Raw genomic sequence first — 15,755 nt, 5'->3', positions numbered from 1 at the left:
TATATACTTTTATTGATTTCAGAAAGGAAGGGAGAGGGAGCCATAGAAACATCAATGATGAGAGGATCATCGATTGGCTGCCTCCTACAGGCCCCTACTAGGGATCGAGCCTGCAACCTGGGCACCTGCCCTTGGCTGGAATCAAACCCGGGAACCCTCAGTCCACAGGCTGGCGCTCTATCCACTGAGCCACACCAGCGAGGGCTCGTTGGGCCTCTTGGTGTTGGTGCTTCAGGCCCCTGGCTGGGAGGGGCCCTCGCAGACCGGGCGCTCTGTGGGACTGTGTGGCTAAGGCGTGGGTCTACACTGGGGCCGCCACCGTGTTGTTGTTACTGTTACTGTGGGAGCCGGGCCAGAGGCGCCCCCTCCCGTGGCCCAAGTAGGCGCGGGCCGGGCCGGTGGCAGGCTCCCCAGGAAGGGGCACGGGGTGGCTGTGGGACGCCAGGCCTGCCCCTCGCTCCCCAGGCACTGGCAGGACCTGGGCTACCTCATCATCTACGTGACGGGCCGGCCCGACATGCAGAAGCAGCGGGTGGTGGCGTGGCTGGCCCAGCACAACTTCCCCCACGGCGTGGTGTCCTTCTGCGACGGCCTGGTGCACGACCCGCTGCGGCACAAGGCCAACTTCCTGAAGCTGCTCATCTCCGAGGTGGGGCCGGGCGGGCGGGGCGGGGCGGGGCTGGCGGGGCGGGGCGGGGGCGGAGCCGCCGTGCCCACACCCTCTCCCCCCCTCCCGCAGCTGCACCTGCGCGCGCACGCGGCCTACGGCTCCACCAAGGACGTGGTGGTCTACAGCTCCATCAGCCTGTCCCCCATGCAGATCTACATCGTGGGCCGGCCCACCAAGAAGCTGCAGCAGCAGTGCCAGGTGAGCGGGCGGGGGGGGGGGGGGCAGTGACAGGTGAGCGGGGGGGGGGGGGGGTAGGAGAGCAGTGCCAGGTGAGTGGGCGGGGAGGGGAGAGCAGTGCCAGGTGAGGGGTGGGGGTGGTGGGCAGCATGGGGGAGGGAGGAGAGCAGTGCCAGGTGCGCGGGGTGGGGGGGGCAGCATAGGGGGGGAGCAGTGCCAGGTGAGCGGTGGGGGGGGTGGGCAGCACGCGGGGGGGGGGGCGGGGAGAGCAGTGCCCGGTGAGCGGTGGGGGGGGTGGGCAGCACGGGGCGGGGGAGGGGGGGCAGTGCCCGGTGAGCGGTGGGGGGTGGGCAGCACGGGGCGGGGGAGGGGGGGCAGTGCCCGGTGAGCGGTGGGGGGTGGGCAGCACGGGGCGGGGAGGGGGGGCAGTGCCCGGTGAGCGGTGGGGGGTGGGCAGCACGGGGCAGGGGGGGAGGGGGGCGGTGCCCGGTGAGCGGTGGGGGGGTGGGCAGCACGGGGCGGGGGGGAGGGGGGCAGTGCCCGGTGAGCGGTGGGGGGGTGGGCAGCACGGGGCAGGGGGGGAGGGGGGCAGTGCCCGGTGAGCGGTGGGGGTGGGCAGCACGGGGCGGGGAGGGGGGGCGGTGCCCGGTGAGCGGTGGGGGGGTGGGCAGCACGGGGCGGGGGGGGAGGGGGGCAGTGCCCGGTGAGCGGTGGGGGGTGGGCAGCACGGGGCAGGGGGGGAGGGGGGGCGGTGCCCGGTGAGCGGGGGGGGGGTGGGCAGCACGGGGGGGGAGGGGGGGCAGTGCCCGGTGAGCGGTGGGGGGGGCAGCACGGGGGGGAGGGGGGGCAGTGCCCGGTGAGCGGTGGGGGGTGGGCAGCACGGGGCGGGGGGAGGGGGGGCGGTGCCCGGTGAGCGGTGGGGGGTGGGCAGCATGGGGCGGGGGAGGGGGGCAGTGCCCAGTGAGCGGTGGGGGGTGGGCAGCATGGGGCAGGGGAGGGGGGCAGTGCCCGGTGAGCGGTGGGGGGGGCAGCACGGGGCAGGGGGGGAGGGGGGCAGTGCCCGGTGAGCGGTGGGGGGGTGGGCAGCACGGGGCGGGGGAGGGGGGGCAGTGCCCGGTGAGCGGTGGGGGGGGGAGCACGGGGCAGGGGGGGACGGGGGCAGTGCCCGGTGAGCGGTGGGGGGTGGGCAGCACGGGGGGGCGGGGGATGGGGGGCAGTGCCCGGTGAGCGGTGGGGGGTGGGCAGCACGGGCAGGGGGGGAGGGGGGCAGTGCCCGGTGAGCGGTGGGGGGTGGGCAGCACGGGGGGGGGGGGGAGGGGGGCGGTGCCCGGTGAGCGGTGGGGGGGGGCAGCACGGGCAGGGGGGAAGGCGGGGGGCCCGCCCTCACGGCCCCGCCCCCGCAGTTCATCACGGACGGCTACGCGGCCCACCTGGCCCAGCTCAAGTACAACCACCGGGCGCGGCCGGCCCGCAACACGGCCACCCGCATGGCGCTGCGCAAGGGCAGCTTCGGCCTGCCCGGCCAGGGCGACTTCCTGCGCTCTGCGCTCCCGCAACCACCTGCTCCGGACCATCTCGGCCCAGCCCAGCGCGCCCGGCCTCAGGCACGAGCGGACGCAGAGCCAGCCGGACGGCGGCGAGCAGCGAGGCCAGCGCAGCATGAGCGTGGCGGCCGGCTGCTGGGGCCGGACCATGGCCGGCCGGCTGGACCCGGGGGCGGCCGCGGGCCCCAAGTAGGGCGCCCTGCCTGAGGTGCTGCGGGCTCCATGGTGCTAGGCCGGCGGCCGCCCACCAGGAGGCCTGGCCGGGCACACGCGGCGGCTGGGGACAGACTTGTCCCGGGGCCCAGCAGAGGACACGGGCCACACGAGCCCTCCTAGCCCTGCCTTGCGTCCCAGGGCTTCAGGGGTCCCCGTTGGAAGCTGGCGGGACAGCCAGCCCCAGGACGGCAGAGGGGCCGGGACCCTCCTGCGGCCCCGCCTAAAAGGTTCTCCTGGACGACCGCCCTGCGTGGACCTCGCAGCGTCCGGACGCCAGGCCTGGGCCCAGCCTGCCACCTCCCTGGCCACTAGCTTGCCCGACCCCCGCCCCGTGCCCTCCCGCCGGGTCGCAGCTGCTGCTTGTTGACGGGAGTTCGCTCTCCGGCCTCACTGGTTCTGGTTTTTGGGAGCAGAGGCCCATTGTCCTCCCCTGTGGCTGCAGACGCGTTCGCCAGCATGAACAGTCACCTTCTGCGGAACCAGGACCTCCTGCCACACGGAAGGCCCCAGGGCAGCACACCCTGTGCAAGCAGGAAAGGAAAGAGAGGCCGAATCTTAATCTCTGCAGCTCCGCCTGGAGCCCGGGGCGGCCTGGCACAGCCCGGCCGCCTCTCCCAATCCTCACCTCGGCCTCGGCCGGGCCCGCCCGCGTTTCTACACCTTTCTACTTCTCCGATCTGATTTCTACGAGGTTTTTTTAAACGAGCAACCCCAGGCTGCTTCCTTTTCTTAACTCTCGCAGCACCAAGCGCAGCCCCTCCGCACGGAGACACCCAGCACTGTGAGGGAGCCCAGCCTGGCTCGGGGGCCCGGCCCGGCCTCCTGCCCCACCCGATTTCTACTCGGATGGGTGGGTGCACACTTGGGTTTTTCTTAACGCCGGTTCCGTTCCCACGCCGAGTCTAAGAAGCCATGGCTCCTCCAGTCGTTAGCTCGAGGACAGGCAGCTACGGCTTCCCGTCCTCCCGGCCCGGACCACGCCGGCCTGCAGGGGTCTGCGCGCCAGCCCTCCCGCCCAGGCCCGGCTGTGATCTCAGCTGTGGCGCTCGGCTCCGGCGGCCCCTCTGCGGCTCCTCCACCTTCTCCGAGGCCGTCCGGCCGGAGGCTCCGTATCTGAGAAGCTGCTGCCAGCCTGGGAACGGCCCCGGGGCCTCTCGGGCTGTGGTGTGGAGGTGCCCCGCCCGCCGTCCACATTTCCCCGCGTGTAGATATGTACAGTCACAGGGTCGTGTAAATGTTCTTCGAGGGGGGCCTACACAGAGTGAAGCTATTTATTTTGTGCAGAGGAAACTGGGGGACGGACCTTCAGGTTTATCCGTATTTAAGATGTAGCTTTTTTTTGTTGTTTTGGGCGTTCTGTATAAAGCACCGGTTGTTTTATAGACTGAGTCCTAACGTCACTGTTGCAGTGGAAGTGCAATATCTGACCCCTGCTCCCCAGGGGGATTGCTCGGCCGACAATCAGCCCCGCCAGGGGCCCCGGGGCCAGTGCCGCGGCCTCCGCCGGCCCCGCCTGGCCCCCGCCTGGATGACTAGCCATCGGAGACGCGCCTGGAAGAGCTCGGCCCGCGCCCGCCTGCAATAACGGCCGAGGCTCCTCGGCCGGGGGAGGCCGTGGGCGGGGGGCTGGCCTCTCCCAGCGGGAGCCCCCGGCAGCTCTGCGCTCCCGCCTCCTGCCCGGCCGCCGCCAGCCATGCCGAGGACAACAGCAATAGCCGGGCCTCTCCTTAGCCATAGACGCTGCGGCGGGCGGCCAGCCTCCCGCCGGCTCCCGCGCCCAGGTGTGCTTCCTGCCTCCCTGACCTTCCCGCAGGCACAGCCGCCTCCTGAGGAAGCACCGGTTTCTCAGAAACGGAGAGGGAGAGCAGAGTCCTTTAAAAAATACCAAAAATGTTTACAGCGGCGGGTGCTGAGCTGAGGGCTCAGGCCTGACCGGTCATCACCAAAGGGTGAGGCGGGCCGCGCTGACTGCCCCCCACGGGGGCCTGTCAGGGTGGCCGCCTTCGCCCGCTCCCAGCCCCGCCCCCGCCCACACCGCCCCCCCTGCCTCCTCCTGGATCTTCAGAGAGGGAGTCAGCAGAGACCCACCCGCCAGCCACGTTGGTCTGCGTCTCAGCCCCTCCTGTCTGTCTGTCCAGGCCGTGTGTGAGCAGTGTCCTGACTCCCCCGCGCCCCCACCCTCGCTGTCCCCGCGCCATCGGGCCTGAGTGTGCTCTGTATCCAGTGCCATTGTCTGATTGTCCGTCACACCAATTAAAGGAGCTCCAAGGCTTCCTCCTGGGCCTCGTTACTGCACCAGCCACCAGAGCAGTGGGGGCGGGAGGGGGAGGGGGGGCGGGCGCATGGCCTGTGCCGGACGCACTCTGCGCAGCGGCACCCGTGGGAGCCCTGGACCCCCGGCCCAGCACAGGGACCTTCCCCCAGCCGGAGGGAATCGGGTTAAAGAGCCCAGTCTCCAGTTCGGGATACGGCTGGGGTGGGGGTGCCCCAGGCGGGCTCACCGAGGATGAGCACCAGGTACACCCGCTCCCCCTGCGGCCGGCGGCCCCCTCCTCCCCTCCCTCCACACAAGAAGCAGCGCACACGACGTCTCAGCCGGGACGTTTAATGGGGCAGCGGTGCTCCTCCGGGGGCAGCGGTGCTCCTCCGGGGGCAGGAGCCGAGCGGGACAGGGACGGAGAGGCGGCTGCACGGAGGCCGGTCCACAGGAGAGGACGCATGGCACCCAGGTGGCCGCCTGCTGCCCACCCTGTCACGCCACCGACATCGCCCACGGACCCCGGTCAGCGGGGCCTCAGGGCAGCAGCCCCGCTCGCATCTGGAAGGCCAGGCCGTCCCCTCGGGTGGCTTGCTGGGTGAGAGAGCACAGGGGAGGGGGCGCGTCACACAGGCAGCGGGGGCCGGACCCCGGGCGGAGGGAGGGGAGGGACCCACCTTGTTGATCTCCCGGTGCCTTTCCTTGGTTACTATTTCCTCCAAGACCTCGCCGTCTCCCTTAATGAGCCTGGGGGAGAGGGGAGCAGGCTGAGCCTCTGATGCCAGAGCGACAACCATAGGCGCCCCAGCCCCCCACCTCCCTGCCCTCCTCCCCGCCCCCACCCCGGGACAGGGACACGGAGGCCTGGTGGGCTCTGCCATCAGATCAGCAGCACTGGCTCTCCGATGACCCTGCAGCCGCCTCGGGAGTCCATCCACAGGGACTCTCCCGTCCTGCAGCCACCACCCCTCCCCCTGCAGGCGCGGGCCAGGGGTCGGCTCCGCCGCCCTCTCCCCACCTGGTGCGGCCGGTCTCCGGGTCCACCACCTTGCGGATGACGCTCTGCCTCGCGTCCCACTCCTCCTTGGTCATGGGCTTCATGGCCTGGATGCGCGACTTCTGCTCATCTGTCAGGACTGGAGGGGGCGACGGCGGGGAGGTGGTGGTCGGACCGCGGGGAGGGGGCCCTCCTGGCCCCGCTCACCCCGCAGCCCCGTACCTGGGCCGTCCTCCTCCTCCCCCGCGGACCGGTGCCACTGGTCCAGCGAGGGGCCCGGCAGAGCCTCCGGCGGCTGCACCTCGGCCTTCTCGTCTTTCTTCTTCAGCTTCTTCTTCCTTTTCTTCTTCTTCTTCTTCTTCCTCCTCTTCTTGTCCTTGTGCTTCCCCCGCTTCTTCCGGCCATGGCTGGAGGAGGAGGAGGAGGACGACGAAGAGGAGGAAGAGGAGCTGGGAGAACTGGAAGAGGAGGAGGAGGAGGAGCTGGAACGTGGTCTTCTCCGAGCCTGGTGTTTGCTTCTCTCTGTGATGCAGGGAGGTGAGGCAGGGAGGTGAGGCTGGAAGGCCTCGAGGGGAGTAAACTGCCCCCTTGCTCTGGATGGAAGAGTGAGACCTCCTGCAGGGATCAGCACTGTCCCCAGAGGCACTGCCCTGCTTGACCAGGTGCAGGGCGCCCAAACCCCCGAGCTCAGGCCCCGCTGCACAGAAAGCAAGACTAAGCATTTGCACGAAGCAATGCATGCTCAATGGGCCGGCCCTGCCCCTGGACCCCGGGGTGTCTTTCCATCCGGACGTGCACGCTGTGCTCCGCACCCCTCTGACCACCGCCCCCCGCGATTTCCCTGCAGCCGCCCCGGGGAAGCCCGCCCAGCTGGCCTTCCCGCTGCCCGCGGCCTCACCCTCCGCCCCCGAGGAGGTGGTGCTGGCCTTGCGGTCGTGGGACCTAGAAGCCGAACAGCTGCCCCGGTCGTCCTTGCTGCTCTTCCTCCTCCTCTTTTCCGACCCTCGTCCCCGCGAGCGGCTGCGACTCCTCGAGCGCTTGCGGGAGCCGCCGGGAGCCATGGCGCCGCGCTCTGCAGACGGGAGACGCGGGCAATCGGAGGCTCTCAGCCCGCAGACCGGGCGCCCAAGTCCTCAGGGCCCGTCCCCCATTCCCCCCGGGGCAGGGATGTGAGCCACCCCGCAGCCACCTCACGCACGATCCTCGACCACGCACTACCCGCCGGGGACGCCGGGCCCACCGCCGCGGCCCCTTTAAGGGCCCGCCCCCCGCCGCCGGGAGGCTCCGCGCCTGCGCAGGCGGCTCCGGCGTCCCTGGGAACGGCCGCGACCCTCACCCGCCAGGTGCGTTCTGAATCCCTCTCCACGCGCGCCCACCCGCACCCTCGCGCCCTCCGCCTCAAGGAAGGTCCCCGGGGTGGCCCGTTCCCTCCTCAACTGGCCACCGGGGCCGACCCCCGCGCCACGCCCTCGCGTGAGGAAGCGGTGGCGGGGAGGGGACTTCCGGCCGGGCCGGTGCTCTGAGAGGCCGTCCGGCTGCGAAGCGGGGCTGTGCCGCCTCTAGTTCCGTCTCCGGGGCGACTCAGGAACCGGGAGTCTGGCGCGCCCACCTGGGTTTCAGAGGCGAGCCAGGAGATTCCACCTCCAGGCCGGTGCGAGGCAGTGCCTGCGCCCGCAGCTCCCAGCCGGGAGGCGTGCTCCGCAGCTGGGCGCCAGTCCCCGAGCTCGCAGGCCCTTTGCTGCAGTTGTGCCCTCCTCCAAGACTGCCCTTCCAGGGCTTCCGCAGCACCAGTCTCCCTGGGTCCCAGAGAAAGTGACTCCCCTCCTCTACCCCCCTTGCACTCTCCCCTTTCCCCCCTCCGCCCCCCGCCCAACCTGGGTTGTCTGCCCACCTGTCCACTCCATCAAGCCGTGAATTCCAGGGCTGAGACGCCCTGGTCTTTCCAACGTCCCCATGTGGAGATGGTCAGCTCAAATGTCTATGAGGGGCCAGAGAGATCATGGCAGTGAATGAGGAAGGGGCTCCTCTGAGGGGTGCCCCACAGGTGTGTGTGCCACGGGCAGCGAAGACTCTGCTCCAGCCGATTTCTGCAGTGTGGGAATGGCGTCTGGTGTCCCCAGACCTTCCCACCTTCCCAGGGAAGCCAGAACCCCGGACTTCCGTACAGAAATGCCTGGTGTTCAGATGGGCTGCCCCGTGTGCACAGCTGCACTCCTCTCCCAATTTGGGGGGCTACCAAGTTGCAAACTCTTCAGTAATGACACCGGCAGACGCAGAGGGCTGTTATAAAGCACTTTATAAAGTTTATATAGCATTTGACTCTCACAACAGCTCTAAGACATAGGCACTATCCAGATGAGGAAACGGAGGCACAAAGAGGTCCAGGGGCTCACCCAGTCACAGAGCTGGAGGTGGCAGAATCAGAATCTGAACCCAGACAGTCTGGCTCCAGAGGTCCTGCTTCTTAACCCCTCCACACCATCGTCACCAGCCACCCAGACCCCCTTTATGGACGGCACTCACCCCAGCTGTCCTGCCAGATGCTGACAGCGACACCTGGGCCTCTGGGAGATCCCCTGGGCCACCGGGAGCCCCTTGTGCTGGAGTCCTCATTCACACACACCCCCTCCCCCCGCCATGCCCTCTCCCAGCACACCCTGCAGCCAGCCGCTGAAGCTGAGGCGAACTGGTGGGTCCATGCTCCCGGGCTCCCGGGGATCGGCCATGTGCACCTGCCCCTCGGCCCGGCTCCTCCCTGCCTTTCCTGCTTCTTGGCCTCCCTCCTCCGTCGACGAGCAGGAACCCCCACCTCAGGTTCTGCTTCTCACAGACCTGGGCCAGCAGCCCGTCTGCAGAAAGAATGACCCGGAGCCTGCGTGTCCTTTTGAACCAAGAAGTCCCGAGGGCTGCAGGGCCTTTATTCTGCCCTGCCCACGCCACGCCGAGGGGGCAGAGCCCTCTGCTGTCCCGCCGCCCCCGCACGGGTCCCGCCCGGGCTCAGGTCATCGCACACACGTCCACGGTGGCGGGCTCCTCGCGGGTGAAGCCGTCGCCGAAGCCCTCGGCGTCCACCAGGTCGGGCTTGCGGCAGCACATGGGGCAGAGGCGGTTGCGCACGGCGGAGGCCCGGAGCCACACGATGAGGTTCCACCGCTCGCCGGCGCCCAGGGGCCGGGCCCCGTGCAGCTGGCCGCCCCGGTGCAGCACGCCCTGGCCCACCACGTGCTCCACCTCCAGGGGCGAGGCCAGGGCCGAAGGCGCCTGCGGACAGCGGGGGTCAGGCCTGGGCACCCCCGGCCCGGCCCCGGGGGTCACACACACACACTCACCTGGAAGAGGTCCCCGAAGTACAGGGCGCCCCCGGTGAAGGCCTTGCCCAGGGACACGTTGATGGTCAGCTCGGCGTTGTCGTAGTGGCAGCCCAGCTCCCGGTCCTGGCCGGGGGCGTACTTGACCACGAAGGCCCGGTGGCTGTCCAGCCAGCCCCCGCCGCAGTCCGGGTATAGGAGGGCCATCAGCGGCCGCAGGAGGCGCTCCCGCAGCGGCGTCACCAGCGGCTCATCCAGGCCCAGCTCGTGCAGCAGCACCTGGGAGGAGGGTGCCAGTGAGGGAAGGATTAGCAGGGAACGTGGCCTGGGGCTGCTGCTGGGTTTGGCCAGTGGGAGAGCCCAGCAGGAGGTGAGGCAGGAGAGGGCAGGAGGGCATTGGGGAGCTGAGCTGTGTGCTCCCGCTGGTTGCCTGGCAGCCCCTTTCACAGCTCCAGGTCCCTGCAGCGTCAGAAACGTCACCTGGCCCACTCCTTCAGGTCCAGAGACAGAAATCCCCCCGCCCCCATTGCTGGCCCTGCCGAGGTCCTTCACCTCCTCTGCCGATCCTTTACCCAACGGTGTCCCTTGTTTAACTCCATAATCCTGCCCTTTTCCTTTACAGAGAGACTGAAGCACAGAGGCTGCACAGCTGGCCCACAGCCCTGCAGGTCAGTCAGTCCCCCCGGGCCCCCGTGTCCCTGCCCCTCCGCCCGCCGGCAGAGCCGCACCCACCCCGTAGTTGTTCATGGTGTTGGGTCTGCCCTTGGGCATGTCCGACCGCTCGAAGTGCTCCAGCTCCTCCAGCAGCGCCTGGCAGAACGGCGCGGTGAACACCGGCAGCCGGTAGATCCGCTTCTCCTCTGTGGTGGGGGGGGGGGGGGGGAGCCGGTTGGCCGGGGGTGAGGTGGGGGGTGAGCTTATGGATGCGTCTCAGTCCCCCCGAGCTGTGTGAGCCTGGGCATGCCTTTTCACTTCCCCGGTCTCAGTTTCCTCATCTGTATAATGGGGGTAGCTTGGGAACTCAATACCCCTCTCGGGGCTATGATGAGGATTAAGTGCTGTATGGTATCAGCTCGGGGGTGGGGGTGGGGGTCTATTCTCCCTCACTTCCACCCCCACACATCCCTGGAGCCTCTCATCCTGCTCCCAAGGGTGCCCACAGTCTAGCCTTCTGCCTCAGATGTGAGTTCCCATGAGGCCCTGAGATGGGGGGGGGGGTGTTAGCCCGAGGACACCCAGCAGGCCAGCCTCGGGGCTGCGCCAGGATGCACCCCTCGCCCCAGGGAACCACCGAGTCTGCACCCCAATCCAGAGGTTTCTTGGAGTTCCCGTTCCCCGCAGGGAAGGCTGAGGGGGCCCCCGTGGGGAAGAGGCCGGCTCAGGATGGAAACCGGCGCATTCTCGGCGGACACGCACATTCTGGCCGACTCAGGAGCAGCCCCAGCCCCACCCAAACCGCCTCCTCACCACTTCAGCTGCTGTGGAGTGGATGGTGATGAGTGCCCTCCCAGCCCGGAGGGGGGGGGGGTTCATTCTACCCTGTGCCCCAACAGGATGCAGGTGCCCGGAGGGGAGTGGCTTTTACCTCTGCCACCCCACCGCGTCCCCGAGGCCCAGAATCCGGTACACATACCATGCTCAAGCCTCTAAGTGCCTTCGTTACCTCTCACCTGATCGTCACGGCACCTTTCGAGACGGGTGGTATTATCGTCCCCATTTCACAAATGAGGAAACCAAGGCAGACAGATTAAGGAACGTGCAAGGCCCCCTGGCCTGGGGCTGCTGCTGGGAGAGCCCAGCAGGAGGTGGAGGCAGGAGAGGGCAGGAGGGCATTGGGAAGCGGGGCTCTGTGCTCCGGCTGGTGATCTGGCAGCCCCTCCCACAGCTCCAGGTCCCGGCGGCTTCAGAAACCTCACCTGGCCCACTCCTTCAGGTCCAGGGACAGAAACGCGCCCCGCCCCCCCCATTGCTGGCCCCGCCGGGTCCTTCACCTCCTCTGCCGATCCTTTACCCCAGCCCACCCGGCCCTGTCTCAGCTGTCCCTTCTGTAAGCTCCCCGCCACCCCGCGGGCTCATGCCTGATAGACCCTGAGCAGCCGTGTCTCCTGGGTGGGTGCGGGGGTGAATCCAGACGCCCTGCTCCTGTGCCTCCCGGGCCCTGCTGGTTCGGTTTTTGGAGGCGCACATACTGGACAGAGGGGACCCCAGTCTTCCACCCCCAAGTCCTGCCAGGTCACAGGGTCAAGACCTCACCCGACACTGTCTCCAGCCGCTGGAGGAGGCCCTCGAGGTCTGCGCCTGGCGATGTGCTGTACTCCGCTGCGGCCAGAAACTCGGGGGCCAGAGCCGCCTCCTGCGGGGGCACACACCGCTGTGGGGCAGGCAGCCGGCCCAGCCCGGAGGCCGCCTCCCCCAGTCCCCTGCCCCGGCTGGGTACCTGCAGGGGGGTGTAGATTTCAGGCCGAGCCGGGCGGTAGGAGCTGGCGATGAGGGCTTTCCTGGCAGCCGACTCCTGCCCTAGGCGCTTCCGCCGCTCCACCTCCTGCTCCAGCTGGGGTGGCACAGGGCCTGGTTACCAGGACAGGGCCTCTCTCATCCCCTCGAGGCCATTGTACAGATGAGGAAACTGAGGCTCAGGAAGGCCAGAGCGGGGGCCCAGGCCGGGAGACACGTCTTCCTACGCTCCAGACTCTGACGGGGTTGATTGCAGGCGCCGCGCTGTTAGCTGAAGGGGACTCCTTCCAGAAGGGGGCCCAGCCCACTCTGGGCTAGGACAGCCCTGAGACGCCCCTCAGCCAGCTGGGGCCCCGCAGGGAGGGGAGCAAAGCCCCAGCAGAGGCTGCCGAGGGCTCTCCCGGGAAGCTTCCCACCATTACCCCCAGGTGAGGGAGGGGGGCGAGATGCGGAGCAGCCCTGGTGGCAGGGGAAGCAGGGTCGGAGGAGGAACAGCCAGGAGCCTGGCAGGACTCAACCCCAGGTGCTGTGAAACCCTGAGCAAGTGACTCCCCTTGTTGAGCCCAATTTTTTCATCTCAAAGGGCATGAAGTAAGACAACTCGGCAGCCCCCCCCCCCCCTTTCTCTTTTCCTGGTGCCAGGCCCCAGCTGCTGCAATGAGCGGGCACAGGAAGGGGGAAAGGAGGTGAAGGGAGATCTGGGACTGGCAGGCCTGAGACTGGGACACAAATCTAAACCGGAAGGTCTGGGCCGGGTGTGCAGGGGCGCTGGAGGGTGGCGGGTGTTACCTCTTCTAACAGCTGCTGGAAGTCCTTGGGGGTGACACAGCCTCGGCTGCGCAGGATCTAGGAGCAAAGAGGTCAATGGACACGACTACGTGACCCTGGGCAAGTCACTTAACATCTCTTGAGGCTCAGTTTCCCCTCCTCACATGGAGAGGAGAGCCCGGACCTCACAGGACCGTCGTGAGGATGAAGGACGCAGTAAGCGCCAAGTCCAGAGCGGGGCGCCCAGCTGCTCTCACGAGACCGACAAACCACCCTGAGCCAGGCCCTGCCCTAAGCACAGATATGTCAGCTCATCCATACGACAGCCTCACCAGGGAGCTACGCTTTCCCCAGGGAAGGGGGGGAAACTGGGGCACCGCGAGGCCGAGCCACTGGCGGTCAGATCTGAGCACGCGGGCAGAGCCAGCGACCCCGGGCACCAAGGTCCCTCCTCCGCCAGCCCTCCCGCGCATTCCTCCGCGGAGCCGACGGAGGCCACCCACTCACGGGGCCGTAGTCCGCGCGCAGCTGCTGCTCGCCCCGGAAACGCACGTGCAGCCCGTAGCGCGCCACGTACAGGTTCTCGGAGCAGAAGCAGGCGCAGCGGCAGAAGCGCTGCGGGACGCCCGCCGTCGCCATGGTGAACTGGCGCGCGCGCAGGCGCGGCCCCGGCGGATTCCGTAGGAGCACTTCCGGGTACGCCCACTTCCGGCAGCCAAGGGTCCGGTCTAAATTCCCAAGCACAGAGAAGGACGAAGACTCCCCTAAGAACGGTCTGCGGTGTAGAAAGATGTTCTCGGCCTCCCCTTCCCCCCTCTTCCCCCAAGACCTTTGGCCACCTCCCTTGCCTGCTCGGAGCTTTTGAAGAACCAGCCAACTCCACGGGGACAGTGAAAGGCGCCCTGACCCCCGCCCTAGAGTTTCCTCCATGACAGCGTTGTGCGGGGAATGGGTTTGGGGAGGAAGACTCGGGGCTTCAGGACTTCCGCCCAGATCCCAGATAAACGGGTGACTATAAGTGACAGCGCCTGTTGTCCGAGCTTCCTCTCTGCTGGACTTCTGGATCTCTCACCCGCCTTGCATCCCTGCAGCAAACCCTTGAGCTAGGTACTGCTACATCTTCCTGTTACACAGATGGGGAAACTGAGGCTCCGAGGTGCAGTGACTGGCCCCAGGTCACTCACCAGTAAGGGACACACATGGGGTCTGCTCTCTGACTTCCCTGTTCACCGAGACAGGGGTTCAGTGGTGAGGGTGAGATGAGGAGGGAATTTACATGTGTGTGAGCCACCGTGAACACATGCACTCCAGCACATACGTCCATGCTAACACATTTACACGCAACCACACATGCCATCAACACACTCACCCCCACGTACACACCCTCGTGAACACATGCCACACTGGTGCTCACTTCTCACACACCTAATCACCCACATTCACCTGCTCTCGCTCACCCAGGCAGCACAGCCCGCTTCCTTTCTTCTCTCTGGCAACTTAAGCTCTAAGACCCAACCGTTGCCCTTAGAAGCCCCAGGGCCCCCAAAAAAATAAAAATTAAAAAAAAGAAGCCCCAGGGCCCAAAAGGGACCTTCACATTCCTCTCTCTCCCCCACCCCCACACCCCTCGGCTACCGCAGTCTCCACCAGCACCTTTGGGGATCCAAGGCTCCAGCCCCAGTGTCCCCCCTTTCCCCAGCACCTCGGGGGACCAGGAGAGGGCGCCAGCTCTCTGGGCAAAGCCTGTACCAACAGCCTGAGTGGTTTTCACACTGACTGGGCAGGGGCTTACAGACCTTCCTGAGTGTGTATGTCTGTGAGTGTGAGCTGTGCACGTGGAAGTGTGTTTTGAGTGACAGACAAGGTCCTTCCCCTTCTGAAGGTCTCAGTCCAGTGAGGGGAGACGGGCAAGTGAGGAAGCAGGTTAGTCTCACTTGGTGGCGAGTGCCAGGACGCCCAGGGCCTGAGGTGGCCTCTTTGGACAGGTGGCCGGCGAGGCCCTCACAGGAGTGCCATATCAGCGGGGCCCTGACTGCGGCACAGGACCCGGCAGGAAAGGGTCCTAGGCAGGGGAACAGGGTGCAGGTCGCTTAACGTCCGCTGTGGGCTGAACTCGAGCAGCAAGGATCACGGGAGGGCAAGCTGGAGGCCATGGGACCAGGTGCTATTGGGGCCGAATCCCTGGGCCCAGGAGGCCACGGTTAGCATTTTGGATTTGACCCTCCCTGCAAAGGGGAAGCTGTTTAATCCTCACAGCAACCCCTGTGGGGCAGGAACTCTCCTCACTTTACCGATGTAGACGAGGAGGCTCAGAGAGGCCCAGTGACCCACCCAGAGTCACACAGCCCGTAAGTGGTAGAGGCCGGAAGGGAACTCCAATCTGACTGCGCGGTTGGTTGTTTATGAAGGTCTGCCTGGGCGCCCCTCCCGCCTCGGGCATAAAATCAAGGTCCCTGGGCCACGGGGACCTGAGTTCCAGCCCAAGCCGTCTGAAGCCGCCAGTCTTCCTTCAGGAGGATGGCCGCCGGGGGACCCAGCCTCCCGGCCCAGAGCTGTGTGGCCTGAGAAGGGGTTTAGAGTTTCACAGGCATCTTGATTGCCCAGCGATAGTGAAGGGCCCTCCTCGCCAGCAAAGGATCTGTTTCCCCAGCTCAGTGTTCAGCACCCCCTCCCCCCCCCCACCTCTCGGCCTTCTCCCCAGCAGGCCCCGCCCCCACCTCTGGCAGGCCAGTTCCCCAGCCTCCACCGCGCTGGCTGGGAGCTGGCCTGGCGGGAGCAGCTCCCGGCCTGGTCAGGTTTCTCCCTCTCGCAGCAGTTTGCAAGCTGTCAGCGTAGACATGGCCGCCAGTGTCCCAGCCCCCAGCCCACCCCGGCCTGGGCTCAATCTCCAAAGAGAACCGCAGCGAGAAGACTGTAGCAGTAAGCACCAAATCAGGGTGACTCCCGGCCGGCAAGGACGCGTTTTATTGACGGCAGCAGGTGTCTCCACTCCCTCCATTTTACAGACCAGGAGACTGAGGCTCGGGGAAGTGCAGGGGCCTGTCCAGGGCCATAAACCCAGCGCCCATTAGAACACCCATCCTGTGTGGTTCCAGCACGGCATGGGTGGTGTGTGTGCGCACGTATACGCGTGTGTATGTCTGTCTGTGTATATATGCATACGCATAGGTTGTGTGTCTGTGTGTACATGTAGCACATGCCTTTGAATTAACATGGAGTACCCACACAACAAAGGTACAAATCATAAGGGTACAGTTTGGTGAATTTTCCCAAACTAGACACCCATGTAACCAGCACCCACATCCCAAACAGGACATTGTAGCTTCACAGAAAGCCCCTTCCCATGTCCCCTCATCTCACTCCC

At 67.0% G+C, this 15,755-nt stretch overlaps 4 protein-coding genes across 10 annotated transcripts in view; 2 read left to right on the top strand and 2 right to left on the bottom strand.

The window, feature by feature from the left end:
• Nucleotides 1–3,989, top strand: part of PITPNM2 (phosphatidylinositol transfer protein membrane associated 2) — a 93,541-nt gene extending 89,552 nt beyond the window's left edge. Inside the window, 4 exon segments of the mRNA XM_084867772.1 lie at nt 466–649; nt 740–868; nt 2,251–2,388; nt 2,390–3,989. Coding sequence (XP_084723898.1) covers nt 466–649; nt 740–868; nt 2,251–2,388; nt 2,390–2,584 — 646 coding nt within the window. The 3' untranslated portion in view covers nt 2,585–3,989.
• Nucleotides 3,990–5,200: 1,211 nt separating this feature from the next.
• On the bottom strand, nt 5,201–7,392 carry ARL6IP4 (ARF like GTPase 6 interacting protein 4). Of its 4 annotated transcripts, none has more exons than XM_084867808.1 (6): nt 7,303–7,392; nt 6,760–6,933; nt 6,084–6,383; nt 5,883–6,000; nt 5,542–5,611; nt 5,201–5,458 (listed from the first exon to the last, which is right to left on the bottom strand). In XM_084867808.1, the coding sequence occupies exons 2-6, from the start codon at nt 6,920–6,922 to the stop codon at nt 5,402–5,404; spliced, it is 708 nt and encodes a 235-aa protein (XP_084723934.1). In that variant the 5' UTR covers nt 6,923–6,933; nt 7,303–7,392; the 3' UTR covers nt 5,201–5,401. The 4 variants fall into 4 exon arrangements, with proteins under 4 accessions (XP_084723934.1, XP_084723935.1, XP_084723933.1 ...); XM_084867809.1 differs by having other exon boundaries at nt 7,244–7,369; XM_084867807.1 differs by having other exon boundaries at nt 7,198–7,349.
• A 748-nt stretch (nt 7,393–8,140) lies between these two features.
• On the bottom strand, nt 8,141–14,866 carry OGFOD2 (2-oxoglutarate and iron dependent oxygenase domain containing 2). 4 transcript variants are annotated; one of them, XM_084867796.1, is made up of 8 exons: nt 13,228–14,866; nt 12,969–13,192; nt 12,413–12,469; nt 11,607–11,720; nt 11,423–11,522; nt 9,902–10,029; nt 9,191–9,448; nt 8,141–9,122 (listed from the first exon to the last, which is right to left on the bottom strand). In XM_084867796.1, exons 1-8 carry the CDS (start codon nt 13,319–13,321, stop codon nt 8,859–8,861), a joined length of 1,239 nt encoding a protein of 412 aa, XP_084723922.1. In that variant the 5' UTR covers nt 13,322–14,866; the 3' UTR covers nt 8,141–8,858. The 4 variants fall into 4 exon arrangements, with proteins under 4 accessions (XP_084723922.1, XP_084723921.1, XP_084723924.1 ...); XM_084867795.1 differs by having other exon boundaries at nt 12,899–14,844; XM_084867798.1 differs by lacking the exon at nt 13,228–14,866 and having other exon boundaries at nt 12,944–13,094.
• The window catches only part of ABCB9 (ATP binding cassette subfamily B member 9), a 33,456-nt gene continuing 27,509 nt past the window's right edge, over nt 9,809–15,755 (top strand). Inside the window, exon 1 of the mRNA XM_084867783.1 lies at nt 9,809–9,837. The gene's annotated coding sequence lies outside the window, so the exon portion shown is untranslated. The remainder of the gene's footprint in view (nt 9,838–15,755) is intronic.

The sequence above is a fragment of the Pipistrellus hanaki genome (genome assembly GCF_964339955.1).
Source record: "Pipistrellus hanaki genome assembly, chromosome: 19".
Classification (NCBI taxonomy): domain Eukaryota; kingdom Metazoa; phylum Chordata; class Mammalia; order Chiroptera; family Vespertilionidae; genus Pipistrellus; species Pipistrellus hanaki.
This window is presented reverse-complemented; position numbering and strand designations above follow the sequence as displayed.

Excerpts from the sequence above, each read along its gene's own strand:
- ARL6IP4 (XM_084867808.1), bottom strand. The coding sequence starts at position 6,922 with ATGGCTCCCGGCGGCTCCCGCAAGCGCTCGAGGAGTCGCAGCCGCTCG. Across the intron at positions 6,384-6,759 it reads CACCTCCTCGGGGGCGGAGG|AGAGAAGCAAACACCAGGCT; the intron begins GTGAGGCCGCGG and ends CCTGCATCACAG. Across the intron at positions 6,001-6,083 it reads GGAGGAGGAGGACGGCCCAG|TCCTGACAGATGAGCAGAAG; the intron begins GTACGGGGCTGC and ends CGCCCCCTCCAG.
- OGFOD2 (XM_084867795.1), bottom strand. The coding sequence starts at position 13,321 with ATGGAGGAAACTCTAGGGCGGGGGTCAGGGCGCCTTTCACTGTCCCCG. Across the intron at positions 12,470-12,898 it reads TGCGCGCGGACTACGGCCCC|ATCCTGCGCAGCCGAGGCTG; the intron begins GTGAGTGGGTGG and ends CTTTGCTCCTAG. Across the intron at positions 10,030-11,422 it reads GCGGCTGGAGACAGTGTCGG|AGGAGAAGCGGATCTACCGG; the intron begins GTGAGGTCTTGA and ends CCCCCACCACAG.